The following is a 19903-nucleotide window of genomic DNA, read 5'->3' as shown; positions in this document are numbered from 1 at the left end:
AACCTTCTCGTGATGCACTTTGAGGGTAAAAAGTTAAAAAATCGTAAATTTTTTACAGCCAATATTGTCTAAAAAAATTTTTTTCGCGTGAGGATTATTTTAGTTTTATTTTATTATTATTTTTTTTCTTATGGGGGGCTTCGTCCCCTCGACCCCACCAGGGGCCTTGGACGCCGGCGAGTTTGCAGAGGGGAGATTGGGGGCAGATGAATTCGGAGCGCGTAGATTTGGAACGATTTTTTACAGTCATTTTTCTTATTCGGTTGATTTTGTCGTTAAAAATAGGATAAATGATGCAAAAATTATTGCTAGAGAACTTTTTCAGGATAATTATGAAATAATACAGTAGTCTGGCTTTTCAATTATAAAACAAACGATAATAAATAACTTTTGAAAGCATTCAGAACGTACTTTTTGCTCGAAAGAGAGAGAGAAAGAGAGATATTTTTACATTAAATTACTTATTAAATCTTCAAACTATCATTAAATTTTATTTTTTATCAATGAAATGAAAGTTATCAAAATTGGCTCATTTTGTTATAAAAATCTGTTTTTTTCAATATAATTTTGGAGTATCGGGGTAAATAATATAAAAATTAAATAAAAAATCTTTTGTTTATTGAATTACAAGATTCTTATTGAATTTGAAGTGATAAAATATTCATTTGAAACGAAGTATTAAACGCCATCTGTTCAATAAAGCGAATTTTGAACTAACGTTTGATTATAACATTAAGTATCGATATCTCGAAAACAAAGCGAGATATCAGAAAATTTCATTCTTCATTTTCGATTTATTTTGGCCTAATTAAGCCAAATCGCGGCGCCACGGAAATCGTACTCTCCCCAAAATACTTACAGTAAATAATTTTTTGTATTTAATTCAGGGGGATGTGGTTAGGTTCATTTATATAGTGGGGAGGGGCTCTATCCTGCATGAACCACATGTTTGCGAATGTTTACAGGAATATTACATAACATGGGTGGGAAATCATTTTTGAGAAATTATCGCTGACTATTCAGGTTCTTGGCCTACTTATTTATAAATTATTACCCAGTATTCCTGCTCACACATTAACAAAAAATCGATGTTAATTCTTTGTTTCAATTATAGTTTGAGGATTTTCCTCTGTCCAAAAACGTAAAGTCTAATGAAACTAGCTTTATCAGTAAACAATACTTCCAACTCGTTGTTTATATAGAAACTAACAAGCATAGACCTTGGAGTTGCTCTTAGATAATCCTACGAACAGTTGTCGTAGATACGTTAAATTGTAGTGACATTTTCCTAGTTGTGGGATCAGCATCAATTACATCTAATGCGTTTTTCTTTGAAGTTGACCTTCTCCACTTTTTTTTGGTAGGGCATTTCCTAAAATATCATTTTATAAAACATAATGGAAACTAGTTTACTTAATTTATATGAACAAACCTGCTTCCCCTAAGCTACGTTCAACTCTAACAAAAGTTCTCCTCGGAAAGCGTTCAGTATTTAATCTTCTGACGAGTTACCAGAAGCCAAACCATACATCAAATGCATGTCGGCATATTCACTAAAGGGAAATTGTACCATTTTGAAACTTTTTTGAAGGAGATCCCAGTACGTGAACTGAATGTAAACTGTTACCCGATTACTATCAAAAACAAAACAAAGGATGGATGTTGTGTACCAGTAACATCTATGGTCAACCAAACGACGACAGCTGACAATTCCCGCGACCGATTCGAACAGATGGTATCTGTAGCTGGTCAATCGTTGAATCGAGCTGAGAAAAGGAGAATGAAATAATTTCTCTTGCAGCATCGTACCAAAAGAAAACTGGTACAACATCAGTCAAACACAATATCGATATTGATGATGTCAAGCCAATTAGACAATCAGCTCGCAGACCACCAAGTACGAAGAGAGAAGAATCTGAAAGAATATTTCGCGAGATGGAAGAGTCTAGTTCATGGGTGTCTCTAGTGGTACTAGTAGAAAACTGATTTTATATGGGATTTAGACTATGGCAATTTCAATATCATGTTAATTGGAAGACTAAAAGAAATTTAATGGACTTTAGAATACGTATTCAAATGACGTCAAGTTGCCCATCTCATGTTAAACTCGAAGAAGTTTAGCTATTCCAAGACTGATTCAACCATCTAGGTCATATAGTAGGGAGTGAAAGAGTGGCGGTGGAGTCAGAGAAAATTGCCTCCATCCGATAAACATCAAGTTTCCTTGGAGTTTACACATATCATCGAAGATTCGTAGGGAAATTTGGAGTTGTTGCCAAGCAATTAACTCGACTTAAAGAAGAAGCAGGCGTTTTCCACGGGGATGGAGACCACGTTCGAAACCTTGAAACACGGCGGTGGATACAAATTTCCAAGAACTTTTTGAATTGTTTTTTATAACCTAATTACAGTATTTCATGGCCGTTTTTACAGAATCAATTTTTAGGAATGTCTTTTTGTTTATTTACATTCTAGAACAGAATTATCGAGAAATCCGTTGTGTATAAATAGGCGCTGCTTTATCATTCAGTAAATAAACTGATATCATCTCGAATATATCAGGATAGATATGTAAACGTGTGTATTTAAATTAGAAATAATTGTTTAGTAATAGGGTTTTTAGTGTTATTGCAAAAATGAATTGTGTATAAACTAACCCCGCCAATAAAAACGGTACACAGTACGATCTCAGCATCCTAGAATTGGCTAATGTGTTGATTCACAATGTCCTTATAAAAAAAGACAAAGATTTGAACTTAGGTTATGTTTTACTCTGTACACATACGCAAGATACGAAAAAAAATCCCAGAAGATCGTGTTTGGTTGGACGTTCCGAAAAATCGGAATATTTGGATGAAGACAAGTTCGATTAGAATATTCTATGTTAGATTTTGTGATTAATAGATTCGATTTATTGATTTTTTTGTTTCAAAATTATAAATAAAAACTCCATTCCTATGAATATTTTTTCTAACCCTGATGAGTATCTCACAAGCATCATTAAAAAAAATTCATTGTAAACTATGTCTTATATCTAACGCCGCCACCTGTTCCTTTCTGGACCATAAAAGATTAATCTCCCACATACCCTTCTTCTTCAAGGACTAGTTCTAGGGTTCATTAGGGCGTGTAACGGTAAACTTCAAAGGAAATCGTCCGAATTAGCTTTCGCCCTCTTGAGGGTTTCTTCACAAAAGAATCTTGAGACCTACTTCTTTCGCCCTTTTAAATTTCAATTGTCCATCATGAATTTAATGGGTCGGTTATTCTATACCAGAAAATTAGGTAGAAAGGATGTCGGCAAACAATTTTTTTCTTCTGATAAAAAACAAGAAAATATTTGTTAAATGTGAGGAATTTTGAAGCATCGCAAATAGTAGATATGGTGATTACAGACCTCGAGTAATGAGCCTATTCGTTATTGAGCCTTTTACTACATTTTGTTTAGCATTTAAGGAGCCACAATTTCTGTTTTTTTCAGAGCATATTCGACGAATCTTCAGTATAGGGATCGATTTCAACATTTTCATCGTAATGACCTGTTCTTAAAACGATTATTCATTGTGGAGGAATAGTATTATACTGAAGCGAAATCCTTTTGACCATTTTGCAGAGGCGCGGGGAAAACAAATTTGGGAATAAAATTTGAATCTTTTCTATTTCTTTCTTTCGAATTTTGAGCTATTTGTTCTTATACTTTTTTGAGTGGTTGATTGATTTGAGTGGGTGATTGATTACCCTCCCTTTTAGAAAATTGTCACCTGCGTCCATCCCCAAGTTTAAAATTTTCATACTTACAAGCTTGAGACATTGCATTAGAATGAAATAAATTACCTCAATATAAATAAGATAAATGTAGGTAATATTTTTCGTGTAAATACCGAAGAAAAAAGGGAGGTGTTGCCCCCCTTCTCCCATCATTCCTTCTATCATTAATTGCCACTTTTTTGCAGTTTGCCAATGCACTACCTGGCCCAACAAAGAAAACACAAAAATTTTGGAAAAAAAACTATTTATGTTATTATGTTTAATACCGTTTTTATAAAAATAAGAATCGTCAAGGTTCTCTAAACAGCTATTAACTAACTGAATAATCCAAAAGGGCTAAATTTGGCGAATAGAGTGCATGATGTAGCAATTAAAATTTTAATCCATTATATTAGCCATTGCAATAACGGATTTGTGAGCTGGTGCATTGCCTTGATGAAACAGCATTTTCTTCTTAGCCAAATGCGGCTGATATGCTTGTTTTCTTCGCTCAATAAGTTCGTATAATACTGGACGTTTATAGTTTTTTCTTCTTCAATATAGTCGATGAAAATTATCCCAAAAAATCAATGCCATATCCTTGCCTGCAGATGGAACGGTCTTTTCCTTTCTTGGAGTCGGTTTTTCCTTTTCAGTCCATTGTTCTGATTGTTTCGGGTGTGAAGTGATGAATCCACGTTTAATCCATGGTTATGGAACAGCTCAAAAATTCTGCTTTATTTCTGCGAAATACTCGATGGAAATATCCTCACAACGTTGTTTTTTTTTTCAATTGCGACCGCTTTGTGGATTTTCTTCAATATTTCCAGAGTCGTTACCTCATTTGGTCGACCACTGCGATGCTGATCTTCGAAGGTCGTACGGCCGCCACATATTTCACTGAAAGAGCTGTCTCCCTCAGAGTACAATCTAGTTGAGCTTTTATATTGGTTGAGCATCCAAATAAAAGTATTGTATCACATAACGATGATCAATTTTATCCATGTTTACAAATTCACTGGAAACGTTCCCAATTGATGGCTGTCAAATAAATACTAAAGAACGTGGCGTCTTCAAACTTGAAACATTTTTCAATCAACTACCGCCATCTTTAGCTCAGGTCAGGTAGTTCTGGTACTCGTCAGGTCAGTCTGTAATGGTGGTATTGTTTTATTTAGAACATCTTTGTACTTTGGTTTAGAAATAGTTATAAATTTCTATAATTTCTTAGACCTTTTTATATATTAATGCATCTAAATGTTCTTGATTTTAGGTCTCTTCTATTCTAAAATTTTTAATTTTCTGAAATTATTTGTTTCATTTGTTTCATCTGAAGTTTTATCTAAATTAATGAATAACAAAGAATGATGATGAAAAAGAAAACATATACTCGAATCCACAACACCTGATCTCACCGAAGAAAGCAATACGGCCGTTCTTAATTCGTTGCCGGATAAATCTCGTGCAAGGTACGAAAAACAGAAAAAATTATAAATAAAATGTTTATAATTCTCTATTATTTATTTTCTTTCCTTAGTGCAATTGAAAATTGGATTTTATGCGTCGTCTAAAAAATGTTGTGCACGCCGCGGCTGAAATGCTACTTTGCTGGACTCGTCTGTTGCTCGCCTCGCAATTTTTAGATTCGTCCAACAAAGTAGCATTTTCAGTACTTGGCATACAAATGACTATTGCTGAAAACAGAATTATAAACATATATTTGACTAAATTTTAGAAATATACATTAAGAATATCTTCCGTTTAATTTTTGATTTTGATTCAAATCCAAAAAATCGCCATGTGACTTCATTTTTTTGCTTTCTTTTCCGAAAGCAGTTTATGAGTTACATGGCACGCAATTTCAGGAGTGTTTTATCAATCAAAATTTGAAAAATATTTTGCAAAATGACGATTACGTTTCACACTTCTTAATGATATTACAACAGTATTATAATTACATTTAAGATCTGTTAACCATATACAATATGTCTCTTATTTTATGCTCCATTAACGTATCGCATTAGCTATTTTTTTATTATGTCAATGTGACTGAGAAGAATGATAAATCTATCAATTTAAATTCTTCTTACTATTGTATTCGTTAAGATTTATTGTTAACTGTAAACCTTCATCTGATGGGAGCCAACCTCGTATTTAAGCGATTCCATATGTCCCTTAGATACTTGTTCCATTAACTTAACAAATTACTTACCCTTATTTTTGTAATGATGTGGCTCTAACGACCATAAATATCCATTTCTATAACTAATTATAGTTTTTGTATTTAATAAGATTTAGTTTATTTAAAAAGCAATGTTCTTTTAGACGTGTATGGAAAAAGCAAAATCTTAAAGTCAGCACTGTCCTTCAGACGATGGAACACTGATAGACAGTGACAGAACCTTTCCACATTTGTATGACAAAAAGGACCCATACAGGGAATTTCTATTGCTTAATCAGTCATTTATAATGATCCTTATTTTACTACATAAATCAAAAAATTACCACCGAGAAAATTCGGTTCAATGTTAATTTATGCTGCATAAACCAAGCTTAACTCTATTCTTTCAAAATACATTTTTTAAGCAAAAAAAATATTTTTTCCAAAAACAAAATGTTGTTTCACATACTTCTTCCAACAGAACGAATCCACAAAAAAAGTTTACAAAAATTGTACTCAATGATAATGGAAAATAAAGTAAACAGAAACTTCTAATACAGGTCTTTTGGTCTAACAAAAAATAAACACCTTAACTTTTTATAAGATACTCTCCTTATTCTCGATCCCATTCAGAAAACCTCTTCAAATAGAAAAAATAAAATTGGTTAACAATCAACATCTAATCTCTCCACAAACACCCACCCACTTGTTCTCAAGATCAATTTTCTGTCTTTTTCTATCATCATCTCTTATCTAATAAGGGTAATAGTTAATATTTTCACATCCGTTTGGCCACACGACTTATTCGAAATTCCAGCGGCGTACGCAAAAATTTAAATTAAAACTAGAAGCAGCTTAACACTTTTCATACCATTGTTTTCAAATAAATCGTTGAGTTTGATTTTGGATGACCCTGATATAGGATTCTTTTCCTCTGCAGAGCTTGGTTTTTAATGTTTTACATGAGTCATTTTGCATCTGTATACCAGCAAGTGCAGTGTGTACAACGATTGTTAGAAAAGTTTCTGATCTAATCAAGAAACAAGAGATTTTTTTTCTCGATATATTAATTTTTTTTTCTTTTAAGTCACGTTTTTTGCGATATTGCAACCTTTTCAACGCTTCCAAATAATGATTCTCCTCAAACTAAGCATTGACACGTATGTGATAATGATAAATTTAAGGCGAGAAAACAGGAAAATATCACTTGGCGCTAAATCTGGTGAATATTCAACCAATACGACGAGGAATTCAAGAATTTCAGTTATGGCAATCAACGAAGTATGTTATTCTGATGTAAAATCATTTTTTTCTCTTCAAATGCCTCCTTAACGGTAACTTCTAGTGTAATAAATCGTTGAGTTGATTTTGGATGGTACTGATGTAGGATTCGTTTCCTCTGCAGAGCTTGGTTTTTAATGTTTTACATGGAGTCATTTTGCATCTATTATCCTGATGTAAAAATACTTTTCTCTGTTGCTTTATTGCAATTTCTTCCTCAACCATTTCAAGCGATGTTGCTTAATACGCTTCTGTTATTGTTTTACCTTGCTGAAGGTAGTCGTTGGACACACTCTCAACATTATTCCAAAATCACTTTTCTGAGCAAGTTCGACGTTTGCAATGCACTGAATTGTTTATATTTACGTTACAGGAGTTTAGCTAGGTATATCCTGGTTTCATCTATAATTATGAATCAATCCAAAATTTCTAATAATTCGTCGATAAGACCTGAAAACTGCTCATAGGAATCCACTTTTGGTCCAAAGTGAGCGAAAGAGGTACCCAAAGCGCGGATGGCTTACACATGCATAATTTAGTTAATCAGAAGACAAAACTAGGGTTGCTACAGAAAAAGTATGCATGTGCCAAAGGATAGCCACTGTAAGCTGTTTAACGTGTGAAATTTCACATTAAACTTGGGAAAACTGCAACTGAAACTAATAATTTATTGAAACAAGTGTATGACAATGAATGTTTTCTGATACATATTTGAAGCACTCAAGGACTTTTTTGATTTATGTGGAGCGATTAAATGTTCACTTAAGGTTAAGTATTTTCTGCAGTCAGTGAGGATACGCGTAACAGACACAGAAACTTGTCAACTTTGGCATAGAGGAAGACTTTCTGACGACATAAAATAACCGTGAATGAGTTTGCTGTGGTTAATGCGTTGTCTTCTTATTGTCACAGCTTCTCTTCCACACAAAAAATTTGAGGTATTGTTTTTCTTGTCTTCTCCCTTTCTGTACTACTTGTTGTAGCCAAGTTTTCGTGAGTCTTCATTTCACATTTTTGTGGTGTTTTTTCTCTTTATGTTTCCGTTCCAGTTTTAAAAATTTCGTTTCCTAATTGGTTCCTGTTTGAGCTTCTCTAAAATTATGAATAATTCCCAACATTAAAATTTTTATATAAAAATGATTTCTTATCTTTAACGCTGATATAAATTCATTCAATATATACTATTACGATTAATTATAAATCTTAATTTAATGCATCCCTTAATGCAACGACACTGCATCGGACCAGAGACCTGGAGAACTCGAACATTAACAGTTATTTCCCATGTCTCACTCTTCTATATATTCACCTTGATCCGTGGGAACTTCACATACCTTTACAGATATTTCACATGGTTCACTCAGTCAGCGGTGTTGTCATATCCATTTATTCATTGTATATGATGGGATTAAACAACTGAAAATTATGTAAACAAATAGAAGCAGATAAAGTATTGTATAAAGCTCGTCAACTAGTTGTTTTATTATTAAAAAAATTAAGCTGTCATAAAAACTTGAGCAATCAGTAAATCTTATTTAATAGCTAAAATATTTTTCACGCAAATAAAATAACACAATTCCCAGCATTGTAAAAACTATTTATTAACAAAAAATATAAATAAATAAAGTGGTTTCAATAATCTGACTACTGCGCTCGTTGGATGTCAAGACCATTAACAACACACACGCTCTCTTAAATACTAATTCTATTGGATACAATAAATTGTATACGTTAGAGCCACATCAATACAAAAATAAGGGTAAGTAAGTAAATGGAACTTCAAGTGACTAAGCGACACTAAGAATCACTTAACTATGACGTTGGTTCTCATTAGGAGCGGTGTCCACAAAAGTGTCCATATGAATAAAGGTGTTGCTGAACGTCCTGGACCTTTATTTAATACTACTACGAGAGAAATGGTTAATAAAATTCGTATCCAGAGAGGATACTGCGATTGTCTAATACTGATCTAAAGTTCGCTCGCGTTAAAATTGAAAGGAATGTTTGGATACCTTCAAATGTTATACGACTGAAGTTTTTCTTCAAATATATCACAGGCCTATGATATTATCAAGAGAAATAACGTACAAAACGATGGAAAAGTTGAAAATACCAAATAACGACTTGGAAATCATGGCAAGATCCAGGAAAAACTAATATTTTGGAGTCACAATCACAAATAAAGGAAACAAAAGAAAGAAAATAGAATAGCAAAAAGTAGGAATGGTATTAAAAATGTAAAAAATAAAATAAGAATGTACTAACCAATAATAATCATCAGGTACCTACGTATGTGAAACCTGGACAATGTATAAAAAATAACATAATAAACTAGAAATATGGGAACGTGAAATACTCAGAAATTGAAGGAATTGAAGAAGATGGAGTAAACAGAACAAGAACAAACAGAGAATTGTTAGGATTGTATAAGCACCCAATAGGCAGAGATAGGGGAGTAAAATGGATAGTAAAAGATGGAGAAGGCCGGAAAAAAGAAAAGGAAGACCAAGAATGAAATGCTGGGAAGAAGTGGCAATGAAAAACTGACAGAAGATGGCAAACGTAAGCGTATTCAACGAAATACGTATGTGAATTTTCTTTAGAAAGAAAATATTTTCATAATTTTGGTAAAGTTCTCTCGCATATCAAATTATTAAATTTGATATATTAGTTGCAATATAGTATTTGGGTAGTTTTACTTATTATTTTGATAATATGGCAACAGCGCGACGTCGTTCTTTAATAATGTAGTGGCCACATGAGAAGAAACACCCTCTGACCAATTGAGTAGTGGGGGAACATTCCCACGGTGTGTATTGGAATTTCTTCTGGTTTTTTTTTTAAACAATCATTCTACGAATGTCATTTGAAGTGAACTCAAGTAATTTTATAAAAATTGTGCTCAAAGTTATTGGAAAAAAAATATAGAAAACTCGCTTTGGTGGATGTGCTAGTGCGAAATCTCAGTGGATTATTATTTTTAGTTGAACGTAATTTGGGTAAGTTAAAAAATCCCGATTGTATATGCTGATTGACTTGTACTTTCTGTATGTCATTACAATCAAAATTTGTACCGCTACTTCTTATATTGGAGTTAACCGCAAGCACCACAAAAAATCTGCAACCTATAAAATCAAAGAATTTCATGATTTGGCACTCAACTTCTTCGACTTAATACCAAAAAGTGACCTAAAAATTCACGGTAACATTTAACACGTTGAGCCCCAACCAAAACTGATAAACTTTCCTCAGAGCCCAAATTTTTTTTGTGTTTTTACACTCCATGGGGTGAGGATCTAAGGAAAAATAATAAAAAGATTTATTTCGAATAAAAAGTGCAAAAAATTATGTTTTATGTGTGCATTATACAAGTTTGGAATTAGCCGGAAAGCTGCAAGGAAACTTTTATTGGGGACTTTTATACTAGCAAAGAAAACGATAAAGGAGTAACAATACTAAAATGAAAAAATAATGATGGTTTTTACAAAGTATGCTGATGAGATAATAAGCATTGACAGACGATCAGAAATGGTTATAAAACCTTAAGCCGTGGTCGAATATAACAAAGACAAATCTTTTATAAATCTGTCTAATCAAATGGCAAGTTACAACAATTCTTTGAGAAGGACGTTGATAGAGCGTAGAAAAATCGCTATTGCGCTGTTATTTGGTACAGAAATAGTAAATGCCTATATTCTTTACAAAAGAATAACAAAAAAATATAGCAATTACAAATCTCAAATCAGTGTAGCAAAAAAGTTACTGAGAAAAGAAACTTCGACTGTTGCTAATTAAGAGACGCCAAAACTAAAAAAACCAATTGCCTAGTAAAGAAAAAAGCTCCAAGTCACAAGGTAGGAAAAGATTGTGTAGGGTATAGTACAAAAATCATCATAAAAAAAACAAAAGGACCAAGTGTAAAGTAATGTTTCAAGGATCCAGGACGGTTCAATCAAACTATAAAACACATTTAAATATGGTACCTTAAGCCGCGAAGAAGGTTCGAAATAAAATACGTCTTGTGGTTCATAGGACCGCTCTAGGCAGAGGAGAAAGTACAATTGCGGTCCTATCTATCGCAAAGCAGCTCAACGTGTTAACAAACTATATATAACTGTTCATTGACTGTTGACTAAAACAAAATTTTTAAATTGTGGCAACCAAATAAATTTTTTGAAGCACTAGATCATATATTTACTCTGACTAAAGAAATTTTTCTTGAGTATCTTTTTGTACTATTATGGCTTTAATGGAAACCTGTTGTTCAAATGGGTCACTTTACATGAAAACTGAACATACAGGAGATTGAATGGAGCTCTTTTATTCAATACACCTGCCACTAAAACAAAGACATCCACAATTTGTTACGGTATAGGTGAAACGACTCTTGTTGTAAAAAATTACATTAACGTTCGACTCCATTCATTCCAGAGATATCAGATTTTGCCGATTTCTCTAATATAAATCTCGATTAGATCATTGATTGCAGTAGTTAGAACTGAAAATTAGGTAGTGGAGCGGGAGGCTAGTTGTAACAATTTGTCGCTTCTTGCCTATGAAAGCTTACTTGTTTCGTATTTATGAAAGTACTAGCAGTACTATTCCAATTAACAATTATTCAACTATCGATCCCAAATAAACTTTTGATAGAACCTGTAACATTTAACATGTGCCCACATCTTAATTATAATGCATTGTATCCACTCCTTGTTTGAATTTTCATAAGTTTCCCCACAAGCTAAGAAAAACCATTTTTCGGGTTCAGATTCCGAATCAGAATTTGAAACTTTCTTTTATAATTTTTCTATTCCTTGTCTTTTAGCTATTTTTATCTTATCTGTTTCCTCTTGATCTTTTGCCATCAATCTTTTGCCTTTTCCTTTATCCTCTCAGTCTCTTGTGTTTTCTTTGTCTTATTTAACTTTTCTTCGTGTTCTTTTTGTAACTCGTTCTTCTCTGGCGTGTCTGTGAGAACACAGCATTTCCTTTTACGTTGAGGGCGATTAGTCAATTTGCGGTTAAGGCCTTATTTTAGATGGAGAGAAATCATTTTGCTTTTGAATACCAGAAGATCCAGGAGTCGGCTCAAAGTTCGTTTGACCCCCAGGTAAAGCAGAAGTTTCTATATTAGGAAGATCTGTTGTCAAGCTGGAAGCAGTAATGTTCATATCTGTTTCAGATTCTTTGCTTGCAGGATTTGGCTGATCCGTAACATAAGATGGAGCAAAATCTGATTCTTTGAAAATATCTGCATTTAGAGGCCATATGCCCGTGGCTTTAAAATCATTCATAATATTAGAATGCAACATTGCAAAGAATCCTTACCGATCCCAGGAATGTCGTATATGGTCATCGTTTTCCCTGGGTTGTTATGCATCCACACTGTCTGTGTTCGGCTTAAGTAATTCTTGAATGGACCATAAACTCCAACATCCAACGGCTGCAGATTATGTGAGCAGTGGGGGGGGGGGGAACGATAGCATGATAACGTGATTTCCTTTTGCTTTTTCACCACTGAGATGTTTACATGTGAATGATGATTGTCGAGTAATAGGAGGACGGGCTCTTGCTCCGACGGTTTGACAAACTTGATGAAATGATCCAGATATAAAATAAATTCTTATCATAGAACTTATAAGTAACACGTTACAACTTACCCCCTAAAAGTGTTACAACATACCCCACTGCGAGGTACTTTGAAATAACCTCTATTAAAAAAAAAGTCGCCTACTTGGTGTAAAATAACATTAAATATAGTTGAACTAAACAAATGCTTAGTGTATTTGTATAAATCAACAACTGCCAAACAACTTGAAATCTATGATAATCGATTTTGTATAAACAAAAAAAAGTCCTTTACCTAGCTTAATCAGAGCGCCTACACAGTACCGCTTCCTGCACCGTCCGGCGGGGTCCTGATGGTGCTTATACCATAGAAAGAGTATTACGTAGTAGGTTAGGTTGAAAATCAAACGAATGTTCTTCTATTATGTAGATAAAAAATACTTGTTACTACTTGCTCCTGTTACAACAAGCCCCCCGCTCCCCTAATGATAGATCATTTGAACGTGGCACTGTTTTTTTATCAGACTTTTAAATTCGATTGATTGATCGAATATGGCATTTTCGGGATCACGGATCAAAAAAGTCCTCATCATCTTTATCTTCCATTATTTTCTTTAGAGTCACTTATAATCTCTCCATTTTAAGATGGTTCAGACAATTGGAGATCATCTGAATATGGTACTGTTCAATAACAAACAATTGTCTAAATATTTTGAGTTTTTGGATTTTCCTAAAAATTTTTCCATATTATAGAGACAACAGTAGTAATCATCACAGTAATTCCTTGATCTGTACCATATTATAGGTTGATTAAGAGCCAGTCTATTATATACACTACCGGTGTTTTTGACCACTTCATAATACAATAATCAAATTTCAAAATAATATACTCTAACTAATTTCTTTTTTACTTTGTCAAGCAAAGGTCAATACTTTATCAAGCGCATGTTTATATTTTGTCTATGAGTAAGACAAGTATTGGATGATTTGTTTATTATTCCTCAACTATTAACTATTTCTTCAGTATTTATGATTGTAGTTTAGTCCCAGCTAGACCTATAAGACCAAGACATACTTTTATGTACTGTAGACTACAACGTGAAAAATAACGCATCTACCAAGAACTTTGGTGACAAGAATCGTTTAGGCCGGCCTAAAACCACCACCGTTGAAGATAAATATGGATATGTATCAGTAAACGTGATCGACGACTGAAGGACTCAGAGATAGCAACAGAGATCAATGAATTTTCCTTCGAGTACTTCTACAGTTAAAGGGATATTGACCTTTTTGGAAGGGTGGTCTCCCTTAAGATGTCAAAATAGAATTAAGAGGTTACAGCGGGCTAAAGAAACTAAGTATTGGACTCATGAAGAGTGGGAGAAAGTTTTATGGAACGATGAGTCAAAGTTTGAGGTTTTTGGATTTGAAAGAAGAGTGTTTATGTGCAGGTCAAAGGAAGAACGGATGCTAGATCCATTTGCAATCCCTACTATAAAACAAGGTGGAGGCTCGGTGATGGTTCGTGGATGTTTTGAAAGAAGGGCGATTAGAGACCTGGTAAATATTGAAGGAATTTTGAAGAATGACGGATTATCAAAGGAAAACGAACCTAAACATTTCTCGAAGCTGTGCAAACAGTATTTGAACTGATTGGGAGGAAGGATGTGCTGAAAGTAATGATTTTGTCGTCGTAGTCACCAGACCTCAAATTAATTGAGTTGTTTTGAGATAAATTGGACGGAGAGGTCAGAAAGCAGTGCAAAAACTTTTTATATAATTTTATATAACAAGTGAGACAATTTATATGTGCTGTGGTATTTAATATTCTAATTCTAATATAAACTGTAGTCCTTCTTAACTTATGGAGTAGATGCCTTTTGAACACAAATATAACAAAATCTGTCAAAAGCATGTTGTGGATCTTCTCTTGACTTATAACATTGCCCTGATTTTTTTGGGTCTCTTTTTAAACACTTTCTTCTAAGTTCACTTTCCAATGGCAGTGAGACTTCAGTAGTCTTTCATATTTTTGTATTGGCAAGTATATTGTCACCTTCGATGACTGAAACTCAAACCATCATCTTTTTATTTTTTCCTTAGTCCGTGAGTTTTCTATGTCATTCTCAGGTGAGCTTTCAGTCAATGACGTAGAAAATATTGCTTTCACAACATCCTGACTAATGGAATGGATGGCCGTATCCCATTTCTTCCTGGAAGATGATGAACATCAGATGCCAGCAGCGAATAATTCATTATAATCAATAATTTAAATCCAGAAACCTTTCGAATACTGTTGAAAATTTAAACACTATTTTAAACTTTTAAACTCATTTTGTAAATAATATGAACTTCGCACTGAATTATTATTATTTTTTTAGTTGTATTTGTAAATATATTCCAATATGCCAATTAGTGAAGACGAAATTGATTACAACAGATCACAAGAGCCACAATCAACAATGTCTAAGGCAGAATTAAGAAAAACTCATAAGCCTATTATGGAAAAAAGAAGAAGAGCAAGAATAAATCATTGTCTTAATGAAATCAAAACTCTAATTTTGGAAGCTATGAATAAAGATGTAAGTTATATCATTTGATATGTTAGATGTTACTAGACCTAGATAGAATTTGAGGCAAAGATGAGGAATAAATAAAGAATGTTTCCTTCAAAAGCTTTATTTACTCTACTTTATCTTTACTTTTTCCTTTATACAGCTTTTACTTTTTCAAATGTTCCCTACCGTAGTAACATTTACTGATTTTTACTAGGAAAAAGATTTTATTTATGTTTATAGTAATCTTTTGGTATACTCCGATGAATTGCTTTATCTATCTCATTCCTCAAATCAATAAATAACCAGAAGTCACTAAATTTGGTAAATAGGGTGGATGTTCAGTGGCTGTTACATAATTTTCACGTAGAAATACAACTCTCTGCAAGAAAATTTTCTACGAAGATCTATTTGTTTGTTTACGGAATTTTAGAGAATTCGAAAGTTCCAGAAGGGTGTTTTAATATATAAAGCGAGAGTCTAGCAGCCGTAAGTCAATCAACAACCTGATGCCGAAGTGAATACATTGAGTGACAAGAAAATACAAAAGTGAAGTAAAGGATATATATGTTAAGTGTATAAATAAATTTGATATAAATTAAGTGCTAGTGAATAATTAGTGTATGAATAAATAAATTACGTAAATATGATATACCGCCTGAATAAAATTATACCACCCGGTTCGCGATTAAGAATAATTTTTACAGAATCAATCCCATTACTTCATTGCCAGACACGGTTTGGGACATGAGCAATCAAAAGCTGTATACCTAAAACTACGCAAACTCTATAAAAGAGGTCGCCTTCCTGCAGACTGGAAAATTGTTCAGGTTCAATCCATACCAAAAGAAAAAAGGAAAGAATACGGTTCCCAATAACTACCGTCCAATTGCTTTAGTCCCAGTCATTGCCAAGGAGAAGAAGAAGGAGATAGTTGTTAATCAGCAAATCTTGAGATCATCACCAGCGACCATTAATATAGCTTTCGTAAACATAGATCAACCAGAGATCTCCTATGTTACTTACGTATGAATTGAAGATATACAGAAATATGGGGAATTCAGAGGAATTCCACTGGATGTATCGAAACCTTTTGACAGACTTTGGCATGCCAACGTTCTAAATAAATGCAGATTGTACGGTTTGTTGCCCTCACTTATCGACTAGCTTAATAGTTTCCGTCCAGGATCCATCCAGGTCGTTATCTATGGCGAGACCTCACGTTGAGGTCAACGCTGGTCAGAAACTCAGACAGCTTAGAGCTCAGAGCTGTCTAACAAAATCCCGCCTGGAGCAGTTTTCGCAAGAACTAGTCAACAGGCAGTCGTGGCTTATGAACACCGAGTTAGCCTGCAGACGCTAAGAATATCTATTTATCGGGCGTGCAAAAAGTGCAAGCTACCAAGGCACGTTTCTCCTGAACAGAAGTTCAAAGTCAATATCTACAGGCATCTCCATACGGCAGGTACCACTGGAACTACTCGAGTGTAATAGGGTTTACCCTGTTATGCTTATTTTCTACACAAATTAGAAACTATTTGAAAAGTCAGTTAAGGATTCTAGAATCGATAAAGCTAGAAAGAAGTGACGAACCAATGGATCAAATGCTGACTTGATGGACAGAGTTTCCAAGGAAGCAGATAGCCTTACCAAAAAAGGTAACGACTACATATTTTGGACTACTGTGGCTTCATCAGATGTCACACAAAAAATTAAATTGTAGAGGACGACAACCGCATAATCTGCGAGCAAGCTAAAGGGATAGCAGAGCAAATATTCCGCCCATTTGAGCAAAAAGCTTGGGTATCTTGAAGGAGTAGTGCTGATACCTTGGCAAATGCTATATAAAACTCCAGAAAATAGCATCCTTTAGTAGGATGTGCTTCGGAAGCAGAACAATGAGGGTACAAAATATCTTTTTGCGTATAGGTGCAGAACGTGTGAAACATAAAACGACTCACTAAACAATATAATCTAATTTAAACAAAAAGGTAGAATTGTCTTATCTAAGTTAAATGTTTTTGCTATCAATAAATTCCAAATTTTAATCTAATTTCCATTTTTTCCAGCCTTCACGTCACACGAAACTCGAAAAAGCAGATATCCTGGAAATGGCCGTAAAGCACCTCCAAAACGTTCAACGTCAACAACTAGCTATGGCGATGGCCTCAGATCCCACTGTTTTAAGAAAATTCAAGACAGGTTTCAACGAGTGCGCAGCTGAAATAGATAGATATATGAACCAAAGTGACGGCGTCGACAACTCTATGAAATTAAGAGTAGTAAATCACCTCCAAAAATGTATAGGAGGCATAGAACAAGTGGCGCAATTTTCTTTTGGTAACGTTTCGTTTGTATCTGGATCGTCTACATCTCAAATTGGATCCAATACGGGAGATCAAAACAATAATCCCCGTATACAGATTCCTCAAGGTATACAGTTAATACCGAGTAGATTACCGAGTGGAGAATTGGCGTTGCTTGTTCCAAATTCCAGAAACATCAATTTTTTTCCGACAAATCAAAGACCAAGCGCTTTCGCAACTGTGATACCCTCTTCAACCGCCGACGCGTCAAAACCCTTAAGTCCTCCCGTCAGTCCTGTTATTCAAGATGAATTGATAACGCGTAGCCGATCACCACAAGGTTTTAGACCGGTTGTATCCACTAAACACTACAATGAAGATCATCAAGTTCCCCAAATAACATCAACGGCCGCTCCTTCAATGGAAGTTAAGTCTCTAAAGTTCCCAATCAATAAAAGATTAGATTCTCCTAAAAAAATCGGAGAACCTCTCTGCATAATTACTAATCAAGCTGAAAGATATAAACAAGCACAAACGAGGGAAGATTCAGCACATTTCGAAGAAAATATAACGAGAGGAGTAAAAAGGAAGTGTCCAGAATCACACGGATTACTAACTATGGTAAATGATGGTTTCTTTCACCCGCCTGCTCCAAAAGTAGTTAAAACTCAGTTATTAACTCCAGATTGTAAACCATCGTCTAGTTTTTGCGATGATGATGGTAAAAAAATAAAGCAGGAATCACCTATTTCTAAAGAATCTTCCGATTCAGCTAATGACATGTGGAGACCTTGGTGATATAGATTTCATTTAAGAATTTACAATAGGAAAACATGTAATGTTACATAATTTCGTGTCTTATTTTTATAAATAAGATTTGGTTTATTTGCAATAATCAACTGTAAACGCGTTCGAATTGGATAGAAGTAATTTAATTTTTTCTTCAATTATTTTTGTTTAAGTAACCTACAATATCTAATACTTTAATTCATCTTATCAATAAACTGAATCATAGAAACTGCGAACGGACATCTGCTTGAAGCGAATGAAGATTCATCTTCATTGGTAAAGTGTGTTTTCATCTCATTCCGAGGAAGTTTATGGTGAAAAGTGCATAAACTTGTGCATGTTCATTTAGCACGTTTGCAAATGGTGCACGGCTTTTCCTGAAGGTTGCGTGGAAGTCACGATGAAGTACAGATTAGAAGACCGCCGGTAGCGGATTCGATTGTCTAGAACATCAACAACGAACTGCTCAAAGATCGGAGGGTTCGTTCGTGTTCGTGAACTTGTTAAGCACATTCTTGAAGCTTCTCATGGCACAATTGAAAGAACTTTAATAGAAACGTTGAGTTATGGAAAGGTGAGTGCACGTTAGCTCTGACGGCTCCTGACTGACGCCTTGACAAGGAAAAGTTGTTATATGAAACGTGTGCATTCCGAAATATCGTCAGTAGTATCACTGTGGTTCATTGCCATAGAAGGAATTCAATCGAACGCAGTCGGCAGAGGAAAGATTATGACTCGGAAAAAGATATTCATTATCGATTTTTTGCAACCTGTCGCGACAATTAACACCTAGATAGATATTATGAAAATAATTCGGAATTACTGGAGAGGACGACATTTGACCCCACGTCGCTCCTCAAACACGGGAAATTTTGAATAAATTTGAGTGGATTTTCATGTCCCATCCTACGTACAGCCCGTACACAGCCCCCAGCGATTATTATCTCTACCCCAAGTTAAAATAAAACTTCAAGAGACTCGATGAAGTCCGAGCAAACGTCATATAGGAAACTTCAACTTAGAAATACTAAAACTGGAGCAATGCCTTGGAAAGACGTGTAAACGTTTTCAAACTAATAACAATGAACAATGTAGCCTATAGCATCCCCAAATATAGTTTACAAATGAAGTCATAATGCTAGTGCTGCTAACTGAACCGAAGTAATAAAAATCAAAAGTTTTCTTAGGTTTTATTTTGTAGATTTTGGTTTTAGGTACCAATAATCTAGCTGATTAATTTCGTTTTTATTTGTTAGATTTGTTTACTGCATAATTATATTATCATATACTAGATATTGTTCATATATTAACGAAACGAAATATTTTCAATGTGTTGAGAAAATTAAAAGTTGGAATTCATCCAATTCGAATGCGCCCGAGGTAGAAATTAGGAATACAAAACACAGTTTTTATACCGAGCTTTTATATATACTCTCTCTAATTTGTGGCTGTGATATTGATATTTTTCGCTAGTATCTGAAATTTATTGTAAAAATCCA

General features: G+C 34.2%; 1 protein-coding gene across 1 annotated transcript; it reads left to right on the top strand.

Annotated features, from left to right (window-relative positions):
• Positions 1 to 5081: 5081 nt before the first annotated feature.
• On the top strand, positions 5082 to 19873 carry LOC130893945 (transcription factor HES-4-B-like). Its single transcript, XM_057800405.1, has 3 exons — positions 5082 to 5216; positions 15136 to 15336; positions 17379 to 19873. Exons 2-3 carry the CDS (start codon positions 15160 to 15162, stop codon positions 18411 to 18413), a joined length of 1212 nt encoding a protein of 403 aa, XP_057656388.1. The 5' UTR covers positions 5082 to 5216; positions 15136 to 15159; the 3' UTR covers positions 18414 to 19873.
• The last annotated feature ends 30 nt before the right edge of the window (positions 19874 to 19903 follow it).

The sequence above is a fragment of the Diorhabda carinulata genome, chromosome 5 (assembly GCF_026250575.1).
Source record: "Diorhabda carinulata isolate Delta chromosome 5, icDioCari1.1, whole genome shotgun sequence".
NCBI lineage: Eukaryota > Metazoa > Arthropoda > Insecta > Coleoptera > Chrysomelidae > Diorhabda > Diorhabda carinulata.
This window is presented reverse-complemented; position numbering and strand designations above follow the sequence as displayed.